Genomic DNA, 15,905 nt, shown 5'->3' on the forward strand with positions numbered 1-15,905 from the left:
GGGGACGGACTGCCCACTGTTATCTATTTTTTGTTCATTCATTGGTATCACCTTCTTCCCAGAAGGTTGACTGCCATAGATCTCCACCTCTGTCTGTCCTGTGCTGTCCTTACACATTCCACACAGATCAACTGCATCCAGTCCATTCTATCTGTCATCCATTTTCTTCCCTGCTTCCCTTTCCTACGTTTTCCATCAATCTTTCCTTCCAATAATTGTCTGTCTACCTTCTGCTCTAATGATGTGACTGAAATATTGTATCTTTCTCTTTGATGTTATGCACTAATTTCCTCTTTTCTCCAGCCATTTCCAGCACTTCCTCATTAGTCTTTCAGTCTGTGTAAGATATGCAGAACATCCTCCTATATGTCCACATCTCGAATGCATTTAGCTTATCAATAGTCTCTTTGTTTGTTGTCCATGTCTCTGAGGCATATAACATATATGGCAAAATGTAGCACCTGAGCATTCTTTTCCAAAGATTCAGGGTCAGTTTCTTTGATATTAACACGTACTTCATTCTGATAAAGCTGGTCTTGGCTATCTCAATTCTCCTTCGGATCTCACAACCACATCTCCCATCGTCTGTGATAATCTGCCCAAGAGACCTTTTCACTTGTTCCAGGGCTTGTCCGTTTACTTCAATTTTCACTTCTGTGGTTAGGTCTCTGCTTATCACCATTGTCTTGGTCTTCTTCACATTCATTTAGAGTCATAGAGAGATACAGCACTGAAACAGGCCTTTTGGCCCACTGAGTCTGTGCTGACCAACAACCACCCATTTATACTAATCCTACATTAATTCCATATTCCCTACCACATCCTGCCACCTACCTACACTAGGGGCAATTTACAATGGCCAATTTACCTATCAACATGCAAGTCTTTGGCTGTGGGAGGAAACCGGAGCACCCGGCAGAAACCCACGCGGTCACAGGGAGAACTTACAAACTCCACACAGGCAGTACCCAGAACCGAAGCTGGGTCACTGGAGCTGTGAGGCTGCGGTGCTAACCACTGCCGCCCAAATCCATGTCTCATAGTACATAGTTCAGGCACTTGTCATACAACAAGCAATATCCTCATTGTGAAAGTAGCACAGAACTTATATGGACGGTAGTATTGATAACACCCTCAATCAAGCCTTACCAATCAATACTATTGCAATAAAGACAGATTAATCCGATAAGAAGTATTGGAAAATATGATATTGTAGTCTTATTATTTTGTAGACCTGTAGATCCATAGCAACATCAACAAACAAATATAGCCCAATCTGATTAAACAATAGTTCAAAGTGGTAAATGCCTCATTTGATACAATGCCAACTGGTTTCTACCTGCTTAATACTTAATAATTCTAGAAGTCATGCACCAGCCAAAAGTCTGATCACTTCATGTTCTATAAAGAACAATGTTTGTTATGACCAGGTGAGAAAGGGGTCTAGGGGTCCCTTTTGCCTTCACTTGGTCTTACTATAACAGGATTTTTTTTTTAAACACTGTGTTTTCAGCTCCCCCTTGGTGAATCCTTGTTCACCACTTTCCAATTATAAGGCAAAGAAATGAGCACAAACAGGCTTTCTTAGGTTGAAAGAAGAAAAGTGAAATTTATTAAAACTTAAACTCTAATTCGGTTTTCGCCTACGGATATACGCTGCGCCCATGCATAGGCGATACGCACATGCAAATAGAGACAGAAAAAAGCAGAAGAAAAATAAAGTAGAGGTTTGAGGCCATCTCTGAAGAGGGGTTTTTGTTACTGCACTTGGAGCTCGCTGTAGTCCTTGATTGTAGGTAGATCTTGCTTTTCGTTGGGGCCCAGTATTCTTCTTAAACCTTGTTCACTGTCGGAGATTTTTCTCTCTCGGGATTCATATGTCTTCGATGGATTCGAAAGCTGGTGAGAATGAGATGAGAGCAGACAGGTGAGATGTCTTTTCCAGTCCAAGAGCAAACAGCTTTCTGTCCTCAAACACTGTTTCTCCAATTTAAAACTCCCCTAGTTGACCAGCAGGTGGTCACATGACTGACTGCTTTGACCATGTCTCTTCTGTGTATTGGGAGCATCTTAGCATTCAACCTGGAATGCTAGCCTCTCCACCTTCAACGTCTGGTAATCAAAAGTCTATTGTGGATTAAATTGGAGCAAGGAATGGCCCCTTTGTCCTTTCCAAGTACTGTCTGTTACTATGCAAATGTCTTTCCAGTCAAGGGTCTTTTTTTTTAAAAAGGCAAGTTCTTTCTTTACTCCAGTAACCGTTTAAAAATCAATGTTCATGTGGCGAAATTAATGTGCCTCATTCTTGGCAGGTGAGGACCTGCATGACAATGGTAAACATTCAAAATGTCAACTAATCTCTATTAAACAAATAAACAAGAACATGGGTTGCAGCATTAACGTGAGTCTAATGCTCATGTCTGCAACTTTGAAGTTCCCAACACCTCTGCCCAGTTTAACAACAAGAACTTATTACTATCTCTGTCGCCCTGCCTCTCCAGTCAAACTTCAGTGTAGATCATAGGCTATTTCTTCATTGTGGCACTTCTGTTTGACCATGACCTCTTTTCTCACTCTTGACATCACAGCGCATTCATCAGTTTTTGTATCTCCCACCCAATGCATCCTCTATATAATGCAACAGCACATACACTCAAATCTCTATCTTCACATTACCAACTGTTGGACCAAACTGCAGTAAATGAATATCCCTTTTATTCTTATCTGAGAGGGTTTAATTTGTTTATTTTTGCACTTTTTTTATTTGTTCATGGGACGTGGGCATCGATGGCGAGGCCAGCACTTATTGCCCATCCTTAATTGTCCTTGAGAAGGTGATGATGAGCTTTCTTCTTGAACCACTGCAGTTCTTGGGGTGTAGGTACACCCATAGTGCCGTTAGAAAGGGAGTTCCAGGATTTTGACCCAACGACACTGAAGGAACAGCGATATAGTTCCAAGTCAGGATGGTGTGTGACTTGGAGGGGAACTTGCAGGTGGTGGGGTTCCCATGCATCAGCTGCCCTTATCCTTCTGGTTTTTGTTTGCTTAGGGTCTCAGAATTTTTAAATATGGGGTTTTAGAATTTGTGCGTCAGGGGTCTTGCTTCTTGTGTCTATGGGGAAGTCGTACACTTTAAGTATGTGCGGAGGGCCTTGGACATGTTTTGTTGAGGGCTTGCACTGATGTATATTGGGACTTATATTTGTATGTGACTCACTGACTGATTTTTATGCAGTTTTGAAAGGTTGGACATCCTTCCAGTGAGGGGTTCACTGACCTATCAGTTTCCAGTTTTGATAAAGGATCATCCTCCTAAACATTAACTTGTCTTTTCTCTTTGCAAATGCTGATGGGCCTGCTGTGCATTTCCAGCATTTCCTGTTTATATTTCAGATTTCCAGCATTTACAGTTTATTTTTATTTCAAAGCAGATTACTACCTGATCTCCAACCTCCTCATGTTCCTAACTTCTTTTTAAAGGTCATTTATGTCATATTGAGAGAAAATAATTGTGTCTAATTAAAAGATATAATTAATAATTCAAACAGTTCAACACACAGAAAGATTTATTCAAAGGGAAACCTTCTAATGAACAAGCTATGGGACCATTCAAATAGCTCCTTCTGATAATCAAAGGGGAGTCAAAGCTTCAAGGAGGCAGTTAATTGTAAAATAGAGATTATGGACAACTGAATGTTTACAAAGCAGATTAGGGGGTGATCTGACTGAATTGTTTTAAGATGATTAAAGGATCTGATTGGGTCAATAGAGAGATACTTTTCCTTTGATAGGGCAGTCCAGAACAAGGAGTATAACTTAAAATTAGAGCTAGGATATTCAAGGATGATGTTTCAGATAAAGTGGCGTGGAAATCTAGAATTCCGCTGTGGGTCAAATGAAAAGTTCAAATCAGTGATTGTTAGATTTTTACTAGGTAAGAGTATGAAGGGATAGGGAACCAAAGCAGGTAACTGGAGTTCAGATACAGATCAAGCATGATCTAATTGAATGGTGAAACAGACTCGAGGGGTTGAATGGCCTCCTCCTGTATGGTGGTAATTCCTCTTTTATTTTATTTCCTGTACATGTTGAGCATTGTACTTAATTCTAGTCCTCTCTCTCTCTCTTTGTTTCCATGTTCCCAGAATAATAGTTCTGAAACCAGTTCCTCTGCTCTGAAGGAATGACCAGCTTCATTACTGTTGTTTTTGCAGCTAAGTCTAATTGGGAATGCAGTCTTTCCAGTTGACACTATTTCTGTGCAGGCACCATCGAGTTTCTTTTCCTGTTTCATAGCAAATGACCAAGTGTCATCAACTATATATCAACACTGATTCCACTGTGCTTCAGAATACCTAGATCTTATCTTTCCTGCCCACCTCTTCGGGGCAATTACTAACCTAACTACACCTAATGAATGCCAAGTGAATGAGTGCCTGGAGAGGGCTCGTGGAGGAAATGCCAGCAAAGGGCAGGCAAACAGTGGGAAACATACAAACCTATGGAGCTGATGGGCAACAAAAGACGAGTCACTCTGTCAAGCCTGCCCCACATACCATGATGGCTGGAGCATCATGACTAGACACCTCCTCCCAGCCCCCTCCCTCCCCACCACTGCAGACCAGTAATCTCCTGGGAGAGGCAAAAAAAATCAGAGAAAAAACCCAGAGCCAAGAAGGGAAAAAATATTCTGGAAAATTCCTCAACGAACTCCTCAAGTGATCGAAAGATGAGGATGAGAAGACTCCGAAGAAGTATAATTCCATGAGAAAATAAGGAAACCACAAAGCGAGCACAATGAGCAACAGATGCAGCATATATGAAAGTTAAACATTTGACTGATCTCAGCTCTTCTGAAATCTTTTCCTTTATTTAATTTTACAGTGGCCCAGATTTTGCAGGAAGGATACTTGTGAAATTATTAGTGCTCACCATAATTAAGAAGTAAATCAGACAGCAACCTCCGGCGACTACACACACACAATTAAGCGCAGAAATTAGGAAGTTGCTGTCCAAGTTTCCTGGCTCCTCCAGAAGCTCTGCTATACTGCTATTTCTCTGAGAGACATGGCATTGAGGGGAACAATGAGAAGTTGCTGTACTTACATAATAGATGCACACTAAACTTGCCAGAAAAAGTTAGAACTTGTCCATTCCAGTGTAAGTGTATTTTTAGCACCGTAATATGTCTTAATTACTGCCATGTAACCTCTCTGGCACTGAAAATCAAATTTACAAGTATGGAGTCTCATTCCTTCAGATTTTAATTATTTTACCTTTCTCTCTATTTTGCTTCCTGTACAGAATTTGACATTGAATTAAGTATTCTGACACTTCCTGGTTCAGATACTGCAAGGGAAATTTTAACCCCCAAAAATCGCAAAATTGAGCCCAACCTGCCTTGAACCCATCCTGTCTTGAACCCATCCATTTCCAGATTTAACAGAGACAGGAGAGGGGTCATAAGGGATGGAGAACCAACCTGCTCCCGGGAGACAAATTTAAATATTTTAATGAGACTTTGAGCCTCAAATTCTATCTCTCTTCCAGCATAAAGCCACAGTGTTCCCACCTCCCCACCCGTCGTGATCTCTACCCCAACAGCATGAACTTACCTACACCAGGCCTGCAGCAAGTTTTGCAGCAGTCCCCATCTGACACAGAGCCAAGCCTGTAAACCAGTTTAAACCCCACAGCATTGGATGCAATTCAGTTTCCCAACCAGCACCTCTACACACACCAACACCCAATAGCCCCAACCCAGATTTGCAAATGCAGTAAACATTAGAGCCTGTGTGTCTCGGTAAGGATTCTTCAATCTGATTGGTTAAGGTGATACACAGTTTCTTGTCCTGTTCACCCAAGTCCCAGATCCCCTGTAGAGGCTGCCGTGCTGTTTTGAGTTTCTAATCACCGCAAGTTCCAGTGCAAAAGCCCATAGAACCTCAGTGGGCGAGAGTAAGTGTAATGAACAGGGCGGCACAGTGGTGCAGTGGTTAGCACCACAGCTTCACAGCTCCAGCGACCCAGGTTCAATTCTGGGTACTGCCTGTGCAGAGTTTGCAAGTTCTCCCTGTGACCGTGTGGGTTTCCGCCGGGTGCTCCGGTTTCCTCCCACAGCCAAAGACTTGCAGGTTGATAAGTAAATTGGCCATTATAAATTTCCCCTAGTATAGGTGGGGATGTGGTAGGAATATGGGATTAATGTAGGATTAGTATAAATGGGTGGTTGATGGTGGGCCGAAGGGCCTGTTTCAGTGCTGTATCTCTAAATAAAATTTTAAAAAACAGCTGGAATCATTTGTTTGTCACTGTCATGTTAGGCCCCACCTGCCAAGAATGAAGCACATTAATTTTGTCATGAACATTGATTTTAAACTGTTACTGGAGTGAAGAAATGACTTGTTAAACAGATCAGCCATGGCTTGAAAAGACATTTGCATATTAACAGATGGTGATTGGAAGGACAAAGGACCATTCCCTGATACATTCAACACACAATGGACCTTGATCACCAGGTATTGTGTGTAAGAGGAGCGTTCCAGAGACTGCTAAGGTGATACAATCCAAGACGTGGTCAGACCAGATAGTCACATGACTAACCTGCTTGGCATCCTGGGTTTTTCTGAATTGTACAAACAGTTTGAACTGAGAGTGTCTGTTTTGCTCCTGGATTGAGAAGATCTCTCTCCTGTCTGCTCCCATCTCTTTCTCACAGAACTTCAAACCCACTGAAGACACATGAACCCCAAGAGAGAAAAGTGTCCTGCAGCAAACAAGATTTAAGAAGAATACTGGGCCCCAACAAAAAGCAAGATCTACCTACAATCAAGGACTCTACAGTGAGCTCGAAGAACCGTAACCAAAAACTCTTCAGATATTGCCTCAAACTTTTCCACTTTATTTTCTTCTGCTCTTTTTCTGTCTCTATCTGCATGTGTGTATTGCATAGGCATGCTAGTGTGGGTGCGTTGTGTATCCGTAGGTGTCAACCGAACTAGAGTTTAAGTTTAATAAATGTCAATCTTCTTTAAACCTAAGAAAGCCTGTTTATGCTGGTTTCTTTGCCTTATAATTGGAAAGTGATGAACAAGGATTCATCAAGAGGGAGCTAAATTAAAGATTAAACCCTGTTACGGTAAGACCAGGTGAAAGCTGAGAGGGGCCCTTAGACATCTTTCTCACCTGGTCATAACAGTCACTGACCACAAACTCCAGGCCATATTTCTTCTTTTAGTTTGGATTCCAGGGACCCAAGCCCATGAGCCAACTGTGAAATAGATGTCACTCAATTGTTTTCTATAGTCTAGCGGCAGACTCTTAGGGTCTTGTACAAGACTGTCAGTGGCCTATGAATAGCTGATTTGGTGGCACATCTGTTCCCCAGATCCTAAATCAAAAGTAAATTAGGATGAAAGCAGATTGTCAGTGCCAGTTATTGAGGAAAGGCTCAAGGGTAAAAAGGTGCCAAACAATCATTTACATTATGACGCACTGACAGTGTCAACTCTAACCTTGAGTATCAACTGTGTGAACAAAATCAGGTAGTGCCAAAATTGTTAAGAACCAGTATGGACAGGATGTCCCAGGCCCCTCTACAAACAGCAGCAATGTTTATTATGAATGCTGTCTCTATCAGAGATGAAGAATTGCATAAGGACAGTTGTGACATCAATGTTGTGGAATTTACCTCACCTTGTACAGTAACAGCATATTAAAGAACCAGTTCTTCCGAACTATGTTGTGATTTAAAAAAAAACTCTTCATAATTTTAGGAAGTTAACTCCAGGATTAGATAGAGTCATAGAGTCGTACAGCACAGAAACAGGCCCTTCGGCCCACCGTGTCCATGCCGACCGTAATGCCTATCTATACTAATCCCACCTGCCTGCATTAATTCCATATCCCTCTATGCATTGTTCATTCAAGTACCTGTCCAGATGCCTCTTAAATGTCGCTACTGTTCCTGCCTCCACCACCTCCTCAGGCAGCTCATTCCAGATACCCACTATTCTTTGTGTGAAAAATGTACCCCTTTGATCCCCTTTAAACCTCCTCCCTCTCACCTTAAATCTATGCCCTCTAGTTTTAGTCACCCCTACCATGGGAAACAGACTCTGGCTATCTACCCTATATATGCCTCTCATAATTTTATATACCACTATCATGTCCCCTCTCAGCCTCCTTTGCTCCAGGGAAAACAGGCCCAGCCTATCCAATCTCTCTTTATAACTCAAGCCCTCCATACCAGGCAACATCCTTGTGAATCTTTTCAGCACCCTCTCTAGCTTAATCACATCTTTCCTGTACTGCAGTGACCAGAACTGCACACAGTACTCCAAATGCAGCCTAACAAACGTTATGTACAACTGTAACATGACGTCCCAACTCTTACTCAATGCCTCGGCCAATGAAGGCAAGCATGCCATACGCCTTCTTCACCACCCTGTCTAACTGTGTTGCCACTTTCAGGGAACTATGTACTTGCACCCCAAGGTCTCTCTGCTCAACAACACTCCCCAGGGCCCTGCCATTCACTGTATATGTCCTGCTCTGGTTTAACTTCCCAAAATGCATCACTTCACACTTGTCTGCATTAAATTCCATTTGCCAATCCCTTGCCCACTTTCCCAGTTGATCTATATTCTGTTGTAACCTTAGACAACCTTCTTCACTGTCCACTATCCCCCCAGTTTTGGTGTAATCTGCAAACCTACTAATCATGCCCCTTACATCTCTATCCAGCCTTAACCTTGCTACGTTAAACCATTTTATTATGTAGAGTGGTGAAATGGAAGAACAGGAAGATTCTAATAGTAATGAACCTCTCCATCTTCCCTTACATAGCTGAAACTATTCTACTACAACCACAAAATCTTAAATAGCAAAATGTCCCAAGGCACTGCACAGTTCAAAGTTGGATTTGAGGAAAAGAAAGACTTGTATTTATATAACATCTTTTACAACCTCAGGACATCCCAAAGTGCTTCATAATGAATGAAGTACTTTTGAAGTGTCATCGCTGTTGTAATGTGGGAAACACAGCAGCCAATTTACACACAGCAAGCTCCCACAAACAGTGTGATAATGACCGTATAATCTGTTTTTTTAAAATGTGGCCTAAGGAATAAATATTTACCAGGACACCAGGAATAACACCCATGCTCTTCTTTGAAATAGTGCCATGAGATCTTTTACATCCACCTGAGAGAGCAGACAGGGCCTCAGTTTAACATCTCATCTGAAAGACGGCACCTCTGACAGTGCAGCACTCCCTCAGAACTGCACTGGAGTGTCAAGTTGTGCTCAAATGTCTGGAGTGGGACTTGAACCCATGACCATCTGAGGTGAAGTTGCTGCCAATTGAGCCACTGCTGACACAAGGAGGAATAGGAGGACAGTTAATGGAGGTGGGGCGGTGGTTGAAGACATGGTCCCATTGGTATGTTTTAAGGAAGCTTTTGAAGGTGAGGAACTAGGGAGGTAAAATAGGAAGGTAAGGAGTAGCCTAGTGTTAGAGAAGTGAGGGTGTGGTAAGCATGTAAAGGTGGGGGAGAACACCTGGTAGAGTGGGTGTAAGTCATAGAGGGATTTAGAAGAACAAGAATTTTAAAGTCAACCCATGGAGCACCGGGAGCTAGTGGAGCTCAATGAGGTGGGTTAATTAGAGAAGACAGGGGTAATGCAAGTGTGGTAAAAACCAAGGGTGATATAAATGTGGAAGAAGACAGGAATTATGGGAATCTGGATATGAGAGTGTCAGTGCGATGGGAGTGTGGGAGGGAGAGAGTGGGGGTGGGAGTGAGGGAGAGAGTGAGGGTGGGAGTGAGGGTGGGAGTGAGGGTGGGAGTGAGGGAGCGAGTGAGGGAGCGAGTGAAGGAGAGTGTGAGGGAGAGAGTGGGGGTGGGAGTGAGGGAGCGAGTGAGGGAGCGAGTGGAGGTGGGAGTAAGGGAGAGAGTGAGGGAGAGTGTGAGGGTGGGAGTGAGGGTGGGAGTGAGGGAGCGAGTGGAGGTGGGAGTAAGGGAGAGAGTGGGGGTGGGAGTGAGGGAGAGAGTGAGGGAGAGTGTGAGGGTGGGAGTGAGGGTGGGAGCGAGTGAAGGAGCGAGTGAAGGAGCGAGTGAGGGAGCGAGTGGAGGTGGGAGTAAGGGAGAGAGTGGGGATGGGAGTGGAGGTGGGAGTGAGGGAGAGAGTGGGGGTGGGAGTATGAGTGAAGGGAGTATGGAAAATGGGTGCAGATAAGAGACAGAGAAAAGACATGGGTGATGGTAGTGTGACAACAAATCCAAATGGGACTGGATCATTTTGTGCTCCTCAGTAAGATCTGCCAAAGTACAAATACTGTTTGTATAAGTATAATGTCTCTATTGTAGAAGAGTTTCCCCAATAGTTTTTCATCATAGATTTAGTAAATATATTTGAAAATAATGAATCAAAAATTAAATGTTAGGTTCTTGTATGCAAATTTTCACCATGAATCTCCTGCAGGCATTGCCTCTCTACTAGGATGCAATTGCATTGCTCGCCTTTGCAGTATCTCACCCAAGGTGGCTATTACAGGAATCCAGTATAAACGTGGATGGGCTATTCAATCATGTGAGACATCATGGATGGCATCTAGATGTGTTGGGGTTGCTGTATAATGATTGGAAGAGGGAGCTCTGGATAATTTTCCCTTCATTAACCTATGAATACTTATGCAACTCTAGCAGCCAATATTCCTGCTAAATTGTACAAACGTGCAGCAACCCGAAAGATCCGCCCACAGGCCATGCAAACATTTTTAAAGGGGCCACGCAGTTAAATAAATAGCTCGTGCATTCCAAAAAGATTAGAGGGAACGTTGCTGGCAGTGATATGGAACCCTGGCTACATCAGTGAATACAGTACAGTTCAGGATCAAATCTGGGACCTTTCTAATGTGTGCAATTTACAACAACTGATATTTATATAGCACCTTTAACACAATAAAAACATCCCAAGGTGCTTCATAGGAGCATTATAAGGCAAAATTTGACACTGAGACACTTAAGGAGATATTAGGGCCAATGGCCAATATCTTGGTCAAAGAGGTTGGTTTTAAGGAGCAATTCAAAGAAGGAAAGAGAGATAGAGAGGAGGAGAGATTTCGGGAGGGAATTCCGGCCTAGGCATCTGAAGGCACAGCAAACGGTGCAGTGATTAAAATCAGGGATGCTCAAGAGGCTAGAAACAGAGGAGCTCAAATATCTCGGAGGGTTGTGCGGCTGGAGGAGATTACAGAGATAGGGAGGGAGGGAGGGGTGAAGCCATGGAGGGATTTGAAAACAAGGATAAGAATTTTAAAATCAAGACATTTAACTCTTTACTGTCTCATTGGGGGAGTGAAATGATGTGTGATGAGGGGTCTGGGGCTGACAATATGCTCCTTTTATTTTCTCTAGATAATGTTCTATTTCCGAAGAACTCAGTGAAATCGGAGAGTAATGCTAAATAATGTACCGGACATTGGACAAGGGCAAGATGTCTGAGAGTAATAACTTTTCTCTCCTAACAAAATGTTTTCAAAAAGAAATTCAAGTCACCGAAACAGAGGGATCATGGCAACTCTTAGTCTGCGGCTGCCTGGAGTGTGGTTGGCGATGTGACTCACTGCTTGTTTCTGATAGTGTTCTGTTATTTGCTTAGAAAGGATGCAGTTATAGGAGACATCTAGTCATCACCTGTTCAAGTCACCACACTACCAGGTGGTAAGTCTCCTTCAAGTTATCCATTCAGTATTTTTACCTAATTAAGCAGGTCTGCCACCTAACTAATCTTTAACCCCAATCTGTAAATTATACATGCTGACTCAAGGCATTTTCTTCTTAAACTGAAATTGTCCTTTACTATAGCTCTGTGAAAAACAGGGAAAGATGATGCTTTCATACATATGTCTCGTCAATACTGACACATTATATTAACTAGTCTGTCCTCTCCACAGACCCTGTCTGACCGGCTGAGTGTTTCCAACTTGTTCTGCTCCTGTTTCAGATTTCCAGCATCTGCAGTTTTTAGCTTTTTGTCTTCATGTCACTAAGTTTACACGAAGAAGAGGCTGTTTTGAGGGAAGGAACTTCAATCTAACCTGTCTCATGCAGAAAACATACTGTGCTGAGTCTTGGAAGTAATTCTTTGCCTGTGAAGTACTTTGGGATGTGATAATGTGTTACATAAATGCAAGTCTTTCTTTATAGAACAACAATGTAGCCCCTCTTCACTTGTACTGTATCTCTCTGCTAATGCAACCAGTATCTTATTTGCTTTGCACAAAGGCAGATTTTTGTGCATCACCCATACTCACACACCCTGAACTGGAAAAGGTTCCGACCTGTATGAATTAACCTGAAATTGTCTGTGGGCCTCTCCTTTGGCCTGCTGCATAGTGACTTTTCTTCCATATGGCAAAGTTATGCATCATGCAGCAGACAGTGGTTACAGCACAGAAGGAGGCCATTGGCCCATCATGTCCATTTGGCTCTTTGGAAGAGCTACTCAGCTAGTCCCACTCCCCTGCATTTTCCCTGTAGCCCTGCAAATTTTTTTACTTCAGATAATTATCCAATTTCCTTTTGAAAACTACGATTGACTCTGCCTCCATCACACTCTCAGGCAGTGCATTCCAAATCCTAACCACAGCTGCGTAAAAAAGTTTTTCCTTATGTTGCCTCCGATTCTTTTGCCAATCACCTTACTTTTAAAAATTATTTCAAAGGATGTGGGCATCGCTGGCCAGGCCAGCATTAATTGCCCACACCTAATTGCCCCTGAGAAGATGGTGATAAGCCGCCTTCTTGAACCGCTGCAGTCCATGTGGGGTAGGTATACCCACAGTGCTGTTAGGAAGGGAGTTCCACATTTTTGACCCAGTGACAGTGAAGGAACAGTGATATGGTTCTAAGTCAGGATGGTGTGTGGCTTGGAGGGGAACTTGTAGGTGGTGGTGTTCCCATGCTTCTGCTGCCCTTGTCCTTCCAGGTGGTAGAGGTCGCGGGTTTGGAAGATACTGTCAAAGGAGCCTTGGTGAGTTGCTGCAGTGCATCTTGTATGTGGTGCACACTACTGCCACTGTGCATCAGTGGTGCAGGGAGTGAATGTTGAAGGTGGTGGATGAGATGCCAATCAAGCGGGCTGCTTTGTCCTTGGATGGTGTTAAGCTTCTTGAGTATTGTTGGAGCTGCACTCATCTGGGCAAGTGGAGAGTATTCCATTGCACTCCTGCCTTGTAGATAGTGGACAGGCTTTGGGTGAGTCAGGAGATGATTTACTTGCCGCAGAATTCCTAGCCTCTGACCTGCTCTTATAGCCACAGTACTTACATGGCTGGTCCTGTTCTTGACCGTTCCGCCAATGGGAGCAGTTTCTCCCTATCTATTCTGTCCAGACCCCTAATGTTTTTTACACCTCTAACAAATATCCTCTCAACCTTTTCTTCTCTAAGGAGAACAGCCCCAGCTTCTGCAATCAATCCTTGAAACTGAAGTCCCTCATCCCTGGCACCATTTTCATAATCTTTTCTGCACCCTCTCTAATGTGTTCACATCCTTCCAAAAAATGTGGTTCCCAGAATTGGACTTAACATTTTTGCAGGGCTGTGGAGAAACACCTTGCCTGGGTAGTCCAAACACTGGAATCTTTGCTTGACTGTACTAATGATGTGCTCCCTGTTAATTCCAGTTTTAGATGTATGCTTTATTGTATTTACATTTCGCTGCTGCTCCGCAGTTTTTCAATGGGGTTATCAATCAAGATTGTAGAGGGTAGCCTGGTCTCCCAGCAACCAGTCAGCCAGCAATCCATCGAATCCAATCGATGAACCTTCAAATAATGCAGACACCATCAACTTCCACACAAAAACAATAACAGCTCGTGTTTATAATAGCACCTTTAACATCGTAAAATATTCCAATCTGCTTCACTGAAAATGAAAATTGATACCGAACCAAAAGAATGAGATATTAGGACAGGTGACCAAAAGCTTGGTCAAACAGGTAGGTTTTAAGGAACATCTTAAAGGAGGTGAGAGAGGTGATGAGACAGAGAGGTTTAGCCAGTGAATTCCAGAGTTTGGGCCTAGACAGCTGCAGGTATTAATGGATACTTCCTGGATGGTGAGCATTAACTTGCATTAGAATGGTTCTATAGTGAAACAACACCTGCTCATCAATTGAATGGAAGCCCTTTCTGTTGCTGTAAACCATGGAGTTGCTGTGAAGAGTCCTACTGCTCACATAACGTCCGTCCATTTCCCACTCTCGATCCTCTTGGAAATCCTGGCACCCAGTGAAGGATCTGTGCTTTTTCCAATGGTACACCCTTTTCTCAGGGAAAGTGAATATGTTGCCCCTAGAAAACATAGCATTTGTCACTATGTGAGTATCTCTGAACTGCAGACTGCCTAATCTGATAGGTGTCTCCTGTACAGGTATAATGCAGTGCTAATCTTTCCTGTTATGGAAAAAGCTATCACGCTTCTAAAAGTTGTCTGCAGATCCACCTCAAACAGGTTGCACTGCTAAGTGAATAACCTCTTGTGTGAGGCAGATGCAGTGATGTCAGGTCTTATCGGCCATGCCCAGGTATGAGTGTACATATCTGTAAATGCAGGACCCTAGAGTAGTGACAGGGCAAAGAGAACAGATCAGGTGTCACTGTAGCGGCATTTGATATCCCCTCACAAACTCGTTTTTCTCCTCTGAATCATGGAGCACAGGAGGAAACCCAAATGGAATTCCCATGCTAAGCATTTTGTTTGATGCAAGTTCCTTTGCTGCATTAAAGGTTTGTGGCAAGAATTGATAAGCTGCAAAAAATATTTTACCCTCCACTGCAAAATAAACTAATGCAAGAAACTAAATGCAACAAAATCATCCAATAAAGCACAAGTTTTGCTTGAACTTTGGGTTTGGTAACATATCTTGAAGTATCAAACTTCAACAAGCCAGGTCAGTGAATGAGCCTCTGTCCATGTTATATGGATAAACTGAGTATCAACGGACAGAGCACACCCAAACAAGATAAATTTTGTGGTGGAATTTTACGGTCATGCCTGCATTACAGGCAGGTCAATGCTGATCAGCAACAGCCAACTTTTTATGCCAACTGCAAAATATGGCATTCACCATCTTAAGAACATAGGAACAGGAGGAGACCATTCAGTCCCTCGAGTCTGTTCCATCATTCAGTTAGTTCATGGCTGATCTGTATCTTAACTCTGTCTACCCACCTTGGGTCTGTAGTAATAATACCCTTGCCTGGTAAATGTTTACCAATCTCAGTTTTGAAATTTTCAATTGCCCACCCAGCCTCAACAGCTTTTGGGGTAGAGAGTTACAGATTTCCACTGCCCTTTGTGTGAATACGTGCTTCCTGAGGTCACCCATGAATGGCCAGGCTCTATTTTTAAGGGTATACCCCCCCCCACCCCCACCCCCACCCCACCCACTTTGTTCTGGACTCCCACCCCGAGCAGAGGAAATAGCTTCTTTCAGTCTATGCCAATCAAACTTTTAATCATCTTAAACACCTCAATTACATCACCCCTAATCGTCTATATTTAAGGTCACCTCGGGCATTAAACCCAGGCAAGCTGAAAATCCTGATTCCTGCTTACCTATCACATGGCCCTGTGTTGCCTGTGAAGTCTCGGAATTTTGGAGCAGCTGTATTGAGCAATGTTCCAAAATTTTTAAATGCATGCCTGATGCAATTTTCTGGCTTTGAGCTGAACAATTAGTTTTCGTTCCCAACAATGTCTATTTTGAATGAGTTCTAGCAAGGCTCTTTAACTGATGGAGCTCTTAAAGAATGACGAAAGATTTGCATTTATATAGTGCTTTTCATGACCTCGGGACTCCCCAAAGCATTTTACAGCCAATCAGATTGGC

General features: G+C 43.0%; 1 protein-coding gene across 1 annotated transcript in view; it reads right to left on the minus strand.

The window, feature by feature from the left end:
• Positions 1–1,595: 1,595 nt before the first annotated feature.
• Positions 1,596–15,905, minus strand: part of LOC137384955 (uncharacterized) — a 60,804-nt gene continuing 46,494 nt past the window's right edge. Inside the window, exons 4-6 of the mRNA XM_068059667.1 lie at positions 14,175–14,364; positions 13,724–13,836; positions 1,596–1,899 (exon numbers count right to left, since the gene is read on the minus strand). Of these exons, the coding sequence (XP_067915768.1) occupies positions 1,833–1,899; positions 13,724–13,836; positions 14,175–14,364 (370 nt within the window). The 3' untranslated portion in view covers positions 1,596–1,832. The remainder of the gene's footprint in view (positions 1,900–13,723; positions 13,837–14,174; positions 14,365–15,905) is intronic.

Source organism: Heterodontus francisci, chromosome 27 (genome assembly GCF_036365525.1).
Source record: "Heterodontus francisci isolate sHetFra1 chromosome 27, sHetFra1.hap1, whole genome shotgun sequence".
In the NCBI taxonomy this organism is placed as follows: Eukaryota; Metazoa; Chordata; class Chondrichthyes; order Heterodontiformes; family Heterodontidae; genus Heterodontus; species Heterodontus francisci.